A 15,139-nucleotide genomic window follows, 5' to 3' on the forward strand; every position below is an offset into this window, starting at 1 on the left:
GATTTTCACAGTAACTTCATTGCTATGTTAATGTAAGCCTACTTATGACTAATAAATTAACTTCAACCTTTTATATGGTGATTCTCAAATTACTTTTCGACTTAAAAAAAAAACTCTAATGGCTGCCTGTGCTTTTATTTTCAGGGAGGTGGATTGGTTTTCCTTGGCATCAGTTATCTTCCTTCTCCTCTGTGCTCCCTTAATTGTATTCTACTTTGTGATGTCCTGTGACCAGTACCAATGTGCACTCTCTGGTCCCCTCCTTGATTTATACTCTGGAAAGTCAAGTGCCAGTGACATCTGGAGTCGAGCCCCATCCTTCAGCTGGACGGCAGCTAAAATCTACACCACCTGGATCTGTTTCCAGGTACGTTTCTGCTTCTAGGCTTGCGAGTTGCTCATTCTGTCCCAGAATGGTGGTACAGACCCCATAAATAATTCCACAGATACAAGCCAAACAGATATTTTTAGGGCTAGTTGATGATCATTGGACAGGAAATTGAGCGCATTAATTTGTTTCTTTCGCCCTGACCAAGCTAAGCTGTACTGTTCAGGGGAGAATGAATCACCTTTGGATGGGGTAAGAGACAGTTCTTTGTATCTGTGTTTACTTAGACTTGAGGAATGTTTAATTCCAAGGCAACCTCAGTAAAGCCATAACTTTGAAGGAATGCAGAGGTGAAGAGGAGTGAAAGGGCATAGATTGCACAAGAACATGTTCAGTAAGGTGCCTGCAAACACCCCGCAGAAAGATTGCTGCCAGGATATCATGTCAACACATGAAGCTGTTCAAAAAATGTTTACTTTAAATACAAAGAAAACCTATAAAATATGGTTCTGGTAGTGTTGAGGTTCTATTACTGAACTTATTATTGAACACAGTAAGAAGTTTAACAACACCAGGTTAAAGTCCAACAGGTTTATTTGGTAGCAAAAGCTTTCGGAGCTGCAAGCCCCTTCTTCAGGTGAGTGGGAATTCCCACTCACCTGAAGAAGGGGCTTGCAGCTCCGAAAGCTTGTGTGGCTTTTGCTACCAAATAAACCTGTTGGACTTTAACCTGGTGTTGTTAAACTTCTTACTGTGTTTACCCCAGTCCAACGCCGGCATCTCCACATCATGACTACCTTATTATTGAACCCAGGGACATGGGTTCAAATCCCACTGTGGCATCTCGGAAATGTAAATGTAATTAATTACATATATCCAGAATTGAAAGCCAGTCTCTATTATGGTGACCACAAAACCACCAAATTATCATAGAACCCTCACAGTCCTTACTGGACTGGTCAACTTGTGATTCTGGGCCCAAAGCAATTGGTTGACACTTATGGCAAGCCAGTCAGATGTACTACACTGCCACAGCAAAATACAATAAGCACAACAGAGACCGAGCAGTTCAAGAAGGCAGCTCACCACCAAATTCTCAAGGGATAGACAATAAAAGCTGGTCTAGCCAGGAATGAATTTTTTAAAAAGTAGGCAGAAATTCACCGTTTCCAGGGTTTCCTGCCCTGCCATTTAAGAAAGTTAGCGGGAAACGCACCCCTGCTCTACCCCGTAGATGCCCTGAGGAGTCATTTGAGGAGGAAGTCCGGCCTTCGGGAGCTGCTGGCCGGTGGGTGGTATGGAGTGGGGAGGGTGGGAATGGTGGGGGGGTGGCGGGCAAAGCGGGCACCTACCATCCCCCACCTTCCTTTCCCACCCAAATCTTCTTCCTGCCAATCAGAAAATAGCGGCCAGGGTGGGGAGTGGTCATCAAATGTCCATTGAAGAGACTCAGTGGAGGTGAGCGGGCAGGCCGAGCATGGGCCTTCCCACCCAGAACTTAATTCCAGGTATTTATTGGGTATCATTCCTCACACCAACCCACCAAGCTTTCAGGCCCACCCACTTCCCACAGGGCAGGAGATTATGATAAATTCTTGATTTGTTTTATTATTGTCACATGTATTAGTATACAGTGAAGAGTATTGTTTCTTGCGCGCTATGCAGTCAAAGCATACCGTACATAGAGAAGGAAACGAAACAGTGCAGAATGTAATGTTACAGTCATAGCTAGGGTGTAGGGAATGATCAACTTTATGCAAGGTATGTCCATTCAAAAGTCTGATGGCAGCAGGGAAGAAGCTGCTCTTGAGTCGGTTGTTACGTGACCTCAGACTTTTGTACTTATTTCCCAAAGGAGGAAGGTGTGTGTGGGGTCAGGAACACAAGACAACAGAGCAGCGGTTTGTGGTCTGTACTGAGTGCAGGCAAGCCATGTGCGTGTGAGAAAGAGGAAGGGCAAGTAGATGGGAGGTAGTCTTGTCAGATAATCCTCTCTTTCAAGCTGTTTCAAAGTCAGCAAACTCAACGCAGACTGCAGACATTACACTGGATTTGGTTAATACTTGGAGCATTGATCTCTGCAAACCCCCACACGCTCTCTTTTCATTCTGTGTTCTGGTCAGTTCAAGTGCTGATGATTAACCCAGATGGCTGAGCGTCAGCTTCTTTGATAGTGATTTGCAACACGGTGCATTGCTCGAGACAGCCAACCACAGAAACTATTTACTCTCAAACACTTCCCTTCAGGGACAGCACGGTGGCACAGTGGTTAGCACTGCTGCCTCACAGCACCAGGGACCCAGGTTCAATTCCCAGCTCGGGTCACTGTCTGTGCGGAGTCTGCATTTTCACCCTGTGTCTGCGTGGGTTTCCTCCCACAGTCTGAAAGACGTGCTGGTTAGGTGCATTGGCCATGCTAAAATCTCTCCCAATGTACCCAATCAGGTGTTGAAGTGTGGCGACGAGGGGATTTTCACAGTAACTTCATTGCAGTGTTAATGTAAGCCTATTTGTGATATGAACAAATAACCTTTAAAAAAACTTCACTTTCTGAAATATTTTAGAAATTACATTTGTTTTTAAATTTAGTCTTTTCCTTCAAACTTGAAATTATGGAATTTGTTTCATTTTTACAGTGGTGTGGCAGAATTGATTTTAATCAAAGTGTAGCAAATTTGCTTTGACTATTTGAAAGTCTGCATTGAGATGTTATAATCCAGGTCAGAAACTCCAAGGTATTTTATGAAGTTAGCCTGGAACATAGGGCGGCACGGGTGGCACAGTGGTTAGCATTGCTGCCTCACAGCTCCAGGGACCTGGGTTCGATTCCCGGTTTGGGTCACTGTCTGTGCGGAGTATGCACAATCTCCCCGTGTCTGCGTGGGTTTCCTCCGGGTGCTTTGGTTTCCTCCCACAGTCTGAAAGACGTGCTGGTTAGGTGCATTGGCCATGCTAACTTCTCCCTCAGTGTACCCGAACAGGTGCTGGAGCGTGGCGACTTCATTGCAGTGTTAATGTAAGCCTACTTGTGACTAATAAATAAACTTTTACTTTAAACCATTTAAACAGCAATAAAAGCATATCTAATCAGGCAGCCGATGCCACAATAATAAAAACTGCTTACAATCTGCAGAGAACATGATTTAAAGAAAAATATTTCTTAAAGTTACAGTACCATCACAGAGAGTCCTGCATACTTTGTACAGCTAGTCTGCCCGGGCTGATCACAACCATGTCACACTACTTCCTAACATGCCTCAAATCAAAGAGTGAACTGAGTCACCCAGAATCATAAAACTGTTCCCCCCCCCCGCCCCCCATGTGCTGCATTCAAAAGGGGAGGCAGTAGCACAGCGATATTATCACTGGACAGGGCAATGCTCTGGGGACCTGGGTTTGAATCCCACCACGGCAGATGGGGAAATTTGAATTCAATAGAAATCTGGAATTAAAAGTCTAATCATGACCATGAAACTATTGTTAATTGTAAAAACCCATCTGATTTACTAATGTCCTTTAGGGAAGGAAATCTGCCATCCTTACCTGGTCTGGCCTACCTGTGATTCCAGAGCCACAGCAATATGGTTGACTCTTAAATGTCCTGTGAAATGGAGGGCACTTAGAGATGGTCAATAAACGCTGGTCCACCCAGAGGTGCCCACATCCCGTAAAAAAAAATTAAAAATTCAGAAGCTCCAGTTCATAAATTTGAATACTCACAGTTTGAAACAGCTGCATTTATCTATGTGAATATAACTGTGATAAACCCCTGGACTAACATGGGGAATCCCTGATTGACCTCCCAGTTCCCAAGTGACTGGTAATTACCGTACAGATAGAGCTTGTATCCTGAGCCCTTTATAAAGCAGCCCCCTGAGTGAGTCCATTATTGTAACATCCCAGTTGGGACCTGTGTGTGTTCACCACAGGCTTGTGGTTTTGCTTTAATTTTACTTTGTGCAAAAGAGCACCATTCCAGACCCTTGTCCAAGTCCATCCTATATGCCAATGGGTGGGAGGGTGAGCTGTGAGGAAGTTACAGAGATGCTTCAGTGTGATTTGGACAGGCTGATTGTGTGGGCACATGCATGGCAGATGCAGTATAATGTGAATAAATGTGAGGTTATCCACTTTGGTAGCAATAATAGGAAGACAGATTATTATTTGAATGGGTGTAAACTGAGAGAGGTGGATACTCAACGAGACCTTGGGGTCCTTGTACATCAGTCGCTGAAAGTAAGCCTGTAGGAACAGCAGGCGGTAAAGAAGGCAAATGGTATGTTGGCCTTCATAGCAAGAGGATTTGAGTATAGGGATAGGGATGTTTTGCTGCAATTGTATAGGGCATTGGTGAGGCCACATCTGGAGTATTGTGCAGTTTTGGTATCCTTATCAGAGGAAAGATGTCCTTGCTATCGAGGGAGTACAGCGAAGATTTACCAGGCTGATTCTTGGGATGGCAGGTCTGTCATATGAGGAGAGACTACGTCGGTTAGGATTATATTCACTGGAGTTTGGAAGAGTGAGAGGGGATCTCATAGAAACATATAAAATTCTAACAGGGGTAGACAGTGTAGATTCAGAAAGAACGATCGCAATGATGGGGGTGTCCAGAACTAGAGTCATAGTTTGAGGATACTGAGATGAGGAGAAATGTCTTCACCCAGAGAGTGGTGAATGTGTGGAATTGACTACCACAGAGTGTAGTTGAGGCCAAAACATTGATTTCAGGAAGAAATTAGATGTAGCTCTTGGGGCTAAAGGGATCAAGGGATATGGGAGGAAGGGGGGGAATCAGGATATTCAGCCACAATCAAAATGAATGGCAGAGCAGGCTCAAAGGGCCGAATGGCCTACTCCTGCTTCTCGTTTCTATGCTTCTATGTTCCTTTACAGCAGAATCCTGAGTTATTATAATAACATTTGTCTTAATTTTTAAATCTTTTATTTAAACAACTTTTCAGATACAATCCAATGTATAAATGGACTCTCACGCAGTTTTTGAAATTGCACGTTTCAGCTTATTTTCTATGTGGTGCTAAGCTGGGCCACACATGGAACCCTGCAAGGCTAATCCTTGTTCTTACCACTGAAATCTTTCATCTCGTATAGTCCGGGAGCTATTTCTCTCCATCGACGTATAGGATGGACTAGGACAACGTTTAAATTTCTTTGTTTAATAAACCAGAGTTTAGGCAAGCTAGCCCAGGATAATGAGGACATGTGTTAACTGCATGACTGACTGGAATCCTTCGTTGAATGAGAGATTCTTTTTAGGTTGCTGGACCCGACAGGATGGCAGTGGGATTGACTCTGGTACAAGGTCCAGCCTAACTGTGTGCTTACTATGACCACTGAACAGAAATTGACCGAGATATTGGGCTACATAGAGCCCATTTTACTGGACACGAAGTGGCCTTCTAAGCATGTTGAACATGGAAGTCTACACGCATTACAAGTTGGAAGTGCACACTGCACCATATTGGTGATGACCCAAAATAATCAATGCGCAGCTTCCATACATGAAATATGGGTGAGAGATCCTTTTCATATGTACAAATGAGGACCCTAAACACCTCACTTGAAGCTCGCATATCAATATTGCTATGCCCTGAGGGGGCCAGTGCATAGTGAACACAAGAAAACCAGGTTTCAGTACAACCTTAAAAGAAATTATCATAGAATCTCCACTGTGCAGAAGGAGGCCATTCAGTCCATCAAGCCTGTACTGACAACAATCCCACCCAGTCCCTATCCCCGTAACCCCATATATTTACCCTGCAAATCCCCCTGACACTGAGGGGCAATTTAGCATGGCCAATCAACCTAACCCGCACATCTTTGGACTGTGGGAGGAAACCGGAGCACCCGGAGAAAATCCACGCAGACACGGGGAGAATGTGCAGACTCCACACAGACAGTGACCCAAGGCCAGAATTGAACCCAGGTTCCTGGTGCTGTAAAATCGCCCGCCACACCCAACAAGGCAAGATTTTAAAAGTAAGACCTGAAGGTACAGCTCTCTTCCCAACAACACAATGCTGCCGGCCACGGATCTCCCTAGAGTGATCATTACAACTCTTGCTGTTTCGAAATAGCTTCTGTTCATATATTAACCCATGTATCTCTCCTTCCTGTCTACAGCCCTTTTCCCACTGCTGAGTCAGGCAGTGCAATTAAATCTTCCCAAATTACCCAATCTAACTGATTTGTTGTCAATTTCTAAGACTATTTTTTTTCCCTGTGTGTGAATTTCCAGGTGTTTTTGTACATGTGTCTGCCTGATGTTTGTCACAAGTTCCTACCTGGCTATGTTGGTGGAGTGCAAGATGGGGCACGCACTCCTGCAGGTGAGACTCATCTCTCAATTTGTATTGCTAAATCATAAAAATACTCTTCCAAGTCACATTGTTTGGCAAGTTTGTTGACAGCAACAAGAATAAAACAAGACGGCCATTGTCATGGTAAAGGGGGAAAGTTGGTCGGGAAGAAGGCTCGAAGATTTCTTATTATTCAAAGTTTTTGGCCTGACTGCATTAAATGCATTTTTCCCCATGACTTAATAGCACAAAGTTTGGTTTTGTTAACATCACAGAATGGTTACAGCACAGGAGGAGGCTGCTCGGCCCATTATATGTGTGTGCTGGTTCTCCAAAGCAGCAATTCACCTAGTGCCGCCCTCCCGTCTTCTCCCTGTAGCCCTGCACGTTCTTCCGTTCCAATTGCCTCTCGAAAGTCTTGATTGAACCCACCTCCACCACACACTCAGGCGGAGCAATGTAGACCCTAACTACTTGCTACATAAACAAGCTTTTCCTCATGTCGCTATTGCTTCTTTGGCTAGTAACCTTAAATCAATGCCCTTCGGTTCTCGATCCTTCCACCAATAGGAACTGTTTCTCTCTACCTGCTCTGTCTAGACCCCTCATGATTTTGAAATCCTCAATCAAATTTCTTCTCAATAAAGAACAAAGAACAGTACAGCACAGGAATATGCCCTTCGGCCCACCAAGTCTGTGCCAACACAGATGCCTCCCTAATATTTTCTTTCCTCTATGTCGTCCATATCCCTCTATTCCCTGCCTATTCATGTATCTATCCAGATGCCTTTCGAACATTGTTGTAGAATCCACTTCCACCATCTCCTCCAGCAGCACATTCCAGGCATTCACCACATTCTGTGTGAAAAACTTGCCCCTTACATCTCTTTTAAACTTTCCCCCTCTCACTCTCAACCTATGCACCTGAGTAATTGACCCTGGGTAAAAGATTCTGACTATCCACTCTATCCAAGCCTGTCATAATCTTGTTAAACCTCTATCAGGTCCTCCCTCATCCTCCGAAGCTCCAATGAAAACAATCCAAGTTTGTTCATAGTCCATATCCTCCAAACCAGGCAACATCCTGGTAAATCTCTTCTGCACCCTTTCCAATGCATCAACATCCTTGCGGTAGTGTGGCGACCAGAATTGTACACAATACTCCAAACGTGGCCGAACCAATGTCTTATACAGTTGCAACATGATTTGCCAATTCCTATACTCAACGTCCATCTGAGTTGTCATCTTCAGGGAACAGATCCCTCTGTATGCTAATATTTTTAAGGGCTGTACATTTACTGTATACTTTCCTTCTGCGGTAGACATCCCAATTTGTCTGGGTTAAATTCCATCTGCCATCTTTCAGCCCAGGTCTCCAGCCGATTTGTATCCTGCTGTATCCTCTGACATTCCTCCTCACTATCCACTACTCCCCCAATTTTTATATAATCTGCAAATGTATTAATCAAACCACCTACATTTTCCTCCAAATTATTTATATATATTACAAACAACAGAAGCCCCAGCACTGATCCTTGAGGAACACCGCTTGTCACAGACCTTCTCTTCTCCAAGGAGAATGGTCATCTGTTAATCATTTGGACATGGAAGAGACTGCATTTTTAAAAAATATATCAAATCCTCAAAGTGCATCCACATATACTCTGACCCCACTTTGGTTGCATGATAGTTGTCGAGGGGTACATCAATACATCCAGATTTCTGTGGAATTTTCTTTCCCAGAAAGAGTAGAGGCTGGGTCATTGAATGTATTCAGTGCTGAGTTAGATAGGTTCTTGAATGACAAGGGAGGCAAGTATGATGGAGGGTGCAGATAGGAAAGTAGAGTTGAGCCACAGTCAGATCAGCCATGATCTTATCAAGCGGTGGAGCAGGCTCGAGGGGCCGAATGACCTACTCCTGTTCCTAGTTTGTATGTAAGTTTGTTTGTACACTCGTGGTGACATCACAATAAGGATCATGGAAGGAATCTTGCCTCACTTTGTTTTGGGGTGAAAAAGTTGATCCTGCAGAACAGAGGGTAAAGGTTGATGGAGAAGAGTTTTGCATTGTTATAGTCATGCCAGTTGAGGCCGTTGCCCTTCATGGTCAATGGGTGGATTGTTGTGATCTTAAGAATAATTTTGTGTTGAGTGAGCCTTCAGGAAGTGACACAAGCCTTCCCAACACAAGTTACAGATTTTTCTTTCTTCCCAACTCAGGATTATTTCCAGAATCATTTCATAATTAAACAGATCCAATTGGATTGATATGAATGGAGTTTTCCTATGGTCCTTTTGCACCTCATTTGGTGGGAAAGATCAGCATGCATCTTTGTAATATAAGAACTAGGAGCAGGAGTAGGCCATCTGGCCCCTCCAGCCTGCTCCGCCATTCAATAAGATCATGGTTGATCTTTTCGTGGACTCAGCCCCACTTACCCGCCCGCTCACCATAACCCTTAATTCCTTTACTGTTCAAAAATTTATCTATCCTTGCCTTAAAAACATTCAATGAGGTAGCCTCAACTGCTTCACTGGGCAGGGAATTCCACAGATTCACAACCCTTTGTGTGGAGTAGTTCCTCCTCAACTCAGTCCTAAATCTGCTTCCCCTTATTTTGAGGCTATGCTCCCTAGTTCTAGTTTCACCCGCCATTGGAAACAACTTCCCTGCTTCTATCTTATCTATTCCCTTCATAATCTTACATGTTTCTATAAGATCTCCCCTCATTCTTCTGAATTCTAATGAGTATAGCCCCAGTCTACTCAGTCTCTCCTCATAAGCCAACCTTCTCAACTCCGGAATCAACCTAGTGAAACTCCTCTGCACCCCCTCCAGTGCCAGTATATCCAGTATATATTTTGGTGAGGCCCAAATAGACCCTTGAGATCACACATTGATTGCAACACCCTTTATTTTTGGGATAAAACCCTTAATCCTGTGTCAAACTCACCACATCGCAGTTGCTATCACTCTCGCTTCTGGAGTCAAAAGGTTGGAAGTTCAATTCCTGCTCCAGAGACGTGAGCACAGGAATCTAGGCTGATACTCCAGTGCAGTACTGAGAGAGTGCTGTACTGTAGAAGGTACTGTCTTTCAGATGTGTTATTAAACCAAGTCCCTTTCTGCTCTCTCAGCTGGGCATAAAGCAAGTGGACATGGCACTATTTCAAGGAATGGGACCTTCCCCAGCAGGGCCACTGTTTAGTCCTCAATGAACATCAAAAGGAGAGGTTATCAGGTCATTTTTTTTTGTCTTTCATAGAATCCCTACAGTGCAGAAGGAGGCCATTCAACCCATCGAGTCTGCACTGACTTTCCGACAGATCATCCTACCCTATGCCTGTAGCCCCATGTATTTGCCCTACTAATCCCCCTAACCTACACTCCTTGGGGCACAAGTTTCCATGGGACTTGTTGCGGCATTACACATGTTAAATAAATGCAATTGTTCTCTAAAATATGTCAGAGAAAGGGTGAAGAGAAGGCTGTTGCAATATTTTCAGAATTGTTTTCAAAAGGGCCCTATAAGTTTGTGTATTTACTCTACAGGTCTGATCAATAAATATGAGGTTAATGGACTTCAGGCATGGATTATTACCCATGCGCTCTGGTTTGCCAATGCCAACTATCTTCATTGGTTCTCTCCCACAATCCTGTTTGATCATTGGATTTCTCTGTTGTGGTGTGCCAACATCCTCGGCTATGGTGTGGCGACGTTTGCAATGATGAAGGCATACCTCTTTCCTAGCAATGCAAAAGACTGGTAAGAATTTAAGCTGTGAAAATGTTTTGAAGAATTGGTCAAAGACAGTCTTGTTCTCTCGGTTCGTAATCGTCATTAGTTGTCCCTCTAGAAATTTGGCATGTCAACTACGACTCTCACCAACTTTTGCAGATGCACCATAGAAAGCATTCTTTCTGGTTGTATCGCAGCTTGGTATGGCTCCTGCTCTGCCCAAGACCGCAAGAAACTACAAAAGGTGGTGAATGTAGCCCAATCCATCACGCAAACCAGCCTCCCATCCATTGACTCTGTCTACACTTCCCACTGCCTCAGCAAAGCAGCCAGCATAATTAAGGACCCCACGCACCCCGGACATTCTCTCTTCCACCTTCTTCCTGCGCGAAAAAGATACAAAAGTCTGAGGTCACGTACCAACCGACTCAAGAACAGCTTCTTCCCTGCTGCTGTCAGACTTTTGAATGGGCTTACCTTGAATTAAGTTGATCTTTCTCTACACCCTAGCTATGACTGTAACACTACATTCTACACTCTCTCTCTCCTTCTCTATGAACGGTGTGTTTTGTCTGTATAGCGCGCAATAAACAATACTTTTCACTGTATGTTAATACATGTGTCAATAATAAATCAAATCAAAATTTAGCCCCTCTGACCTTCCAAACAATTTCCTCATCTGCAGACTCCCATTCTTCCCCAATGTTGTTGTATCTGTGCCCACATCTCCTCTAACTCAGCACTTTGGTATGGCTTTCAGCCCTCCCACAGAGTGAAACAACCTGACAAAAGCCAAAAGAAAATTCTCTGTGACAGCAGTCCATTATCTCCCTTCAAGCTTCTCCTCTCTGCAGCTTTTGATGAGTCTTCCTCCTTTAGTTCACCTCCAACGCTCTCCAGCTCAATGAGAATGCGCTAGCTTGCTTCCACTTTTCACCGATTCGATCAGATGCAGACCAGAATTTCCCTGCACCCAACAGTTTCAATTAGCTGCATGGCTCTGCAGCAATCTTGAATGTACCTTGCAGGTGCAATTAACAGGCAGCAAGCCATGCAGAAGAATTAGAGGGGACATGGTTTGCATCTCTGATTTGTCTGTGGCCCCACCTCATCCCTGTTTGTGTGCTGTCTCTTGGTGACATAATTTGCTGCTGTTGAACCAGCTTCCACCTGCAAGCTGATGCACCTATTTCTGCGTCTCCAACATCTCTTGCGACCCCTCTGTTGCCTGTGTATTGTTGGACCGCTTATCCAAAATTTAAATTTGAAAGAGCTACAGCTCCCTCCTTCCTCACTGGCTCCAAATCCCTCAAAGATTCACATTTAAACTTCTCCCCGATATGTTGAAACGAGTCAATTGTCTCAACCCTCCCTGTGTCTGTTACATTCGTCAGAGTTACAATTCCCTGCTCTCTCCCCCTGCCCTCCTACCCCCAGCCCTCACTAACCCCTTGTATTATCTGCTCCTTTGACTCTGATCTCTTTTACCTCCTGCTCAGTCCATTTGCCCCACTTTTGGAAGCCGTGCCTTCTGTAACCTGGTCCATACACCCTCCAATTTCCTAAAGCCTTGTCCTCTCTGGTCTCCCGTTGTTCCATTAAGACCCTCCTTAAAGCCCACTTCTTTAACTAAAGATTCCCTTTCCTTCTCCAATATTCCCCTCTTTGTCCACACGTCTACCTTTTCCTTTGTCCCTCTGAGAAGCACTTTGGACGTTTATCTATGCTAAAAGCACTATTCAGATGCATGCATTGCTGTTGTTGTTGTTGAAAACTCTGAGCCAGTGGCTGTGGTCTTAAACAGAAACCTGGTCGATACATCCACCTGTCGGTATTGGGTGTGCCAATGAGCACCTAATAAAGAAGGGGAGGAAAGAGCAGCACAAAAATATAATCAGTATTACATTGCTGCTGCATGTATTAAAGTGGGAAGTACAATGTTAACATGTTTACTCCCTTTCTTTAGCAAATTCACTGGCAATTTTTTCTACGACTACATGATGGGAATTGAATTTAACCCACGGATAGGGGCATGGTTTGACTTCAAGCTATTCTTCAATGGCCGCCCCGGTATTGTGGCGTGGACTCTCATTAACCTTTCCTTTGCTGCCAAACAACAAGAGCTCTACGGTCAAGTGACCAATTCCATGATCTTGGTGAATGTACTGCAGGTAATTGTATGTTTCGGTTTCCTCGAAAAAGTTTTCACACTTACTGGGAAGAGCCTGGGAAACCCTGTAGTGGGTGACAACATTGACAGGCAATAATGTTGTTGTAAATGGTCTGATTTGAGAGGGGACATGAAAAGAGCAAAAGGAGAGGTTATGATTTTTTTGTTGCCTTGAAGGAATCCTCTGACCATAAACTGTATGGGGAACAAAATCCATAGCAGCTTTGAACAGGGAAGGAGATGGGTATTGAGGTGACACACTTTGGAAGGAGTAATTTGACAGGGAAGTATTCAATGAATGGTAGGACACTAGGAAGTTCTGTGGAACAAAGGGACCTTGGCATGTTTGTCCATAGATCTTTGAAGGCGGAAGGGCATGTCAGTCAGGTGGTGAAAAAGGCATATGGCACACTCGCCTTTATCAATAGAGGCATAGATTACAAAAGCAGGGAGGTCATGTTGGAGTTGTATAGAATTTTGGTGAGGCCACAGCTAGAGTACTGCGTGCAGTTCTGGTCGCCACATTATAGGAAGAATGTGATTGCACTGGAGGGGCTGAAGAGAAGATTCACCAGGATGCTGCCTGAGATGGAACATTTAAGTTATGAGGAGAGTTTGGGGAGGCTTGGGTTGTTTTAATTGAAGCAGAGAAGACTGAGGGACGACCTGATCGAGGTGTACAAGATTATGAGGGGCATGGACAGGGTGGATAGGGAGCAGCTGTTCCCCTTAGTTGAAGGGTCATCCATGGGGGGACATAGGTTCAAGGTGAGGGCAGGAAATTTAGTGGGCATATGAGGAACAAGTTTTTAACCAAAGGGTGGTGATGGTCTGGAATGCGCTGCCTGGGAGGGTGGTGGACCCTTGTCAAAGGGTCATCTGGACTCGAAACCTCAGCTCTTTTCTCTCCATACAGATGTTGCCAGACTTGCTGAGATTTTCCAGCATTTTCTGTTTTGGTTTCAGATTCCAGCATCTGCAATAATTTGCTTTTCTCCCCGTGTCTGTGTGGGTTTCCTCCGGGTGCTCCGGTTTCCTCCCACAGTCCAAAGATGTGTGGGTTAGGTGCTTTGACCATGCCAAATTTGCCCTTAGTGTCCCAGATGCTTAAGTTAGAGGGAGAAGCAGGGTAAATATGTGGGGTTACTGGGATAGGGCCTGGGTGGGATTGTTATCGGTGCAGTCTCGATGGGCTGAATGGCCTCTTCTGCACTGTAAGGCTTCTATGATTCAATTAAGGACAGGCAATAAATGCTGGCCGTGCCTTGCCAGCATTGCCCACATCTAATGAAAGAACTTTTAAAAATTATTATCCTTTCATGTGACCTCTGTTAAGTGACTGACTGATTATTTTTAGGCAATTTATGTGTTGGATTTCTTCTGGAATGAAGCTTGGTATCTGAAGACCATCGATATTTGCCATGACCATTTTGGTTGGTACCTGGGTTGGGGTGACTGTGTCTGGCTGCCATATCTTTACACTCTGCAGGTAAAACCATCTTAAATCATTATATCAACAGTTGCTTCACTTTTAGATTTGCTTGTGTTCACTTTGATGGGAGAGTGGCGATGGTACTGTTTATTCCATAAGCAAAGTAATAGATTTGGATTAAACAGCTCTCTCCGATGGCGGGTTCTCAGGCAGGGGAGGGGGCTTGTGAAATATTGTGGGCTTTGTACCCATCACCTACTCATCCTCCCTTGCCTCCAATGCAATTTTACCTACCAATTAATATTATTGAAATGTACAAGATCCTGAGGAGACTTGACAGAATGGATGCTGAGAGGATGTTTCCCTAGTGGGAGAGACTTTAACAAGGGGGACACAGTTTAAAAATAAGAGGTTTCCCTTGCAAGATGGAGGAAAGATTTTTTTTTCTCTCAGAGGTCGTGAATCTTTGGAACTCTCTTCCCCTGGAGAGCGGTGGAGGCAGGATCAATGAATATTTTTAACGCAGAGGTGGATAGATTCTTGACTAACAAAAGGTTAGGCGGATTGTGCGTTAAGGCCATAATCAGATCAATCATGATCTTAATGAGAGGCGGCACAGTGGTTAACACTGCTGCCTCACAGCGCCAGGGACCCGGGTTCGATTCCAGGCTTGGGTCACTGTCTGCGTGGAGTTTGCACATTCTCCCCATGTCTGCGTGGGTTTCCTTCGGGTGCTCTGGTTTCCTCCCACAGTCCAAAGTCCAAAGATGCGTGGGTTAGGTTGATTGGCCAGTCTAAATTGACCCTAGTTTCAGGTGTATTAGTAGGGTTAATTAGTGGGGTTACGTGGATAGGGTGGGATTGTTGTCGGTGCAGGCTCAATGGGCCGAATGGCCTCCTTCTGTACTGTAGGGAATCTATGATTCTATGAATGGCAGAGCAATCTTGAAGGGCCAAATGGTCTTTTCCTGCTTCTAGTTTGTATGTTAATGTCCACTCATCTCACTTTCGCTGCAGTTTAACCAGCGGCAGGAGAGGCTCACTCCTGTTGTTCAGCCCAACAGCTTTGGATAGGTAGACAGCAAGGGGACCTGGTGTCTCCTCAATGGGCTATTGGAGTTCCCCTCCCCAACCCCAGTTCCTCTCC

General features: G+C 44.5%; 1 protein-coding gene across 1 annotated transcript in view; it reads left to right on the forward strand.

Moving 5' to 3' along the window:
- The window catches only part of dhcr7 (7-dehydrocholesterol reductase), a 39,374-nt gene that overhangs the window by 18,541 nt on the left and 5,694 nt on the right, over window positions 1–15,139 (forward strand). Inside the window, exons 3-7 of the mRNA XM_078220990.1 lie at window positions 145–367; window positions 6,588–6,678; window positions 10,204–10,417; window positions 12,357–12,561; window positions 13,918–14,049. Coding sequence (XP_078077116.1) covers window positions 145–367; window positions 6,588–6,678; window positions 10,204–10,417; window positions 12,357–12,561; window positions 13,918–14,049 — 865 coding nt within the window. The remainder of the gene's footprint in view (window positions 1–144; window positions 368–6,587; window positions 6,679–10,203; window positions 10,418–12,356; window positions 12,562–13,917; window positions 14,050–15,139) is intronic.

The sequence above is a fragment of the Mustelus asterias genome, chromosome 9 (genome assembly GCF_964213995.1).
Source record: "Mustelus asterias chromosome 9, sMusAst1.hap1.1, whole genome shotgun sequence".
NCBI lineage: Eukaryota > Metazoa > Chordata > Chondrichthyes > Carcharhiniformes > Triakidae > Mustelus > Mustelus asterias.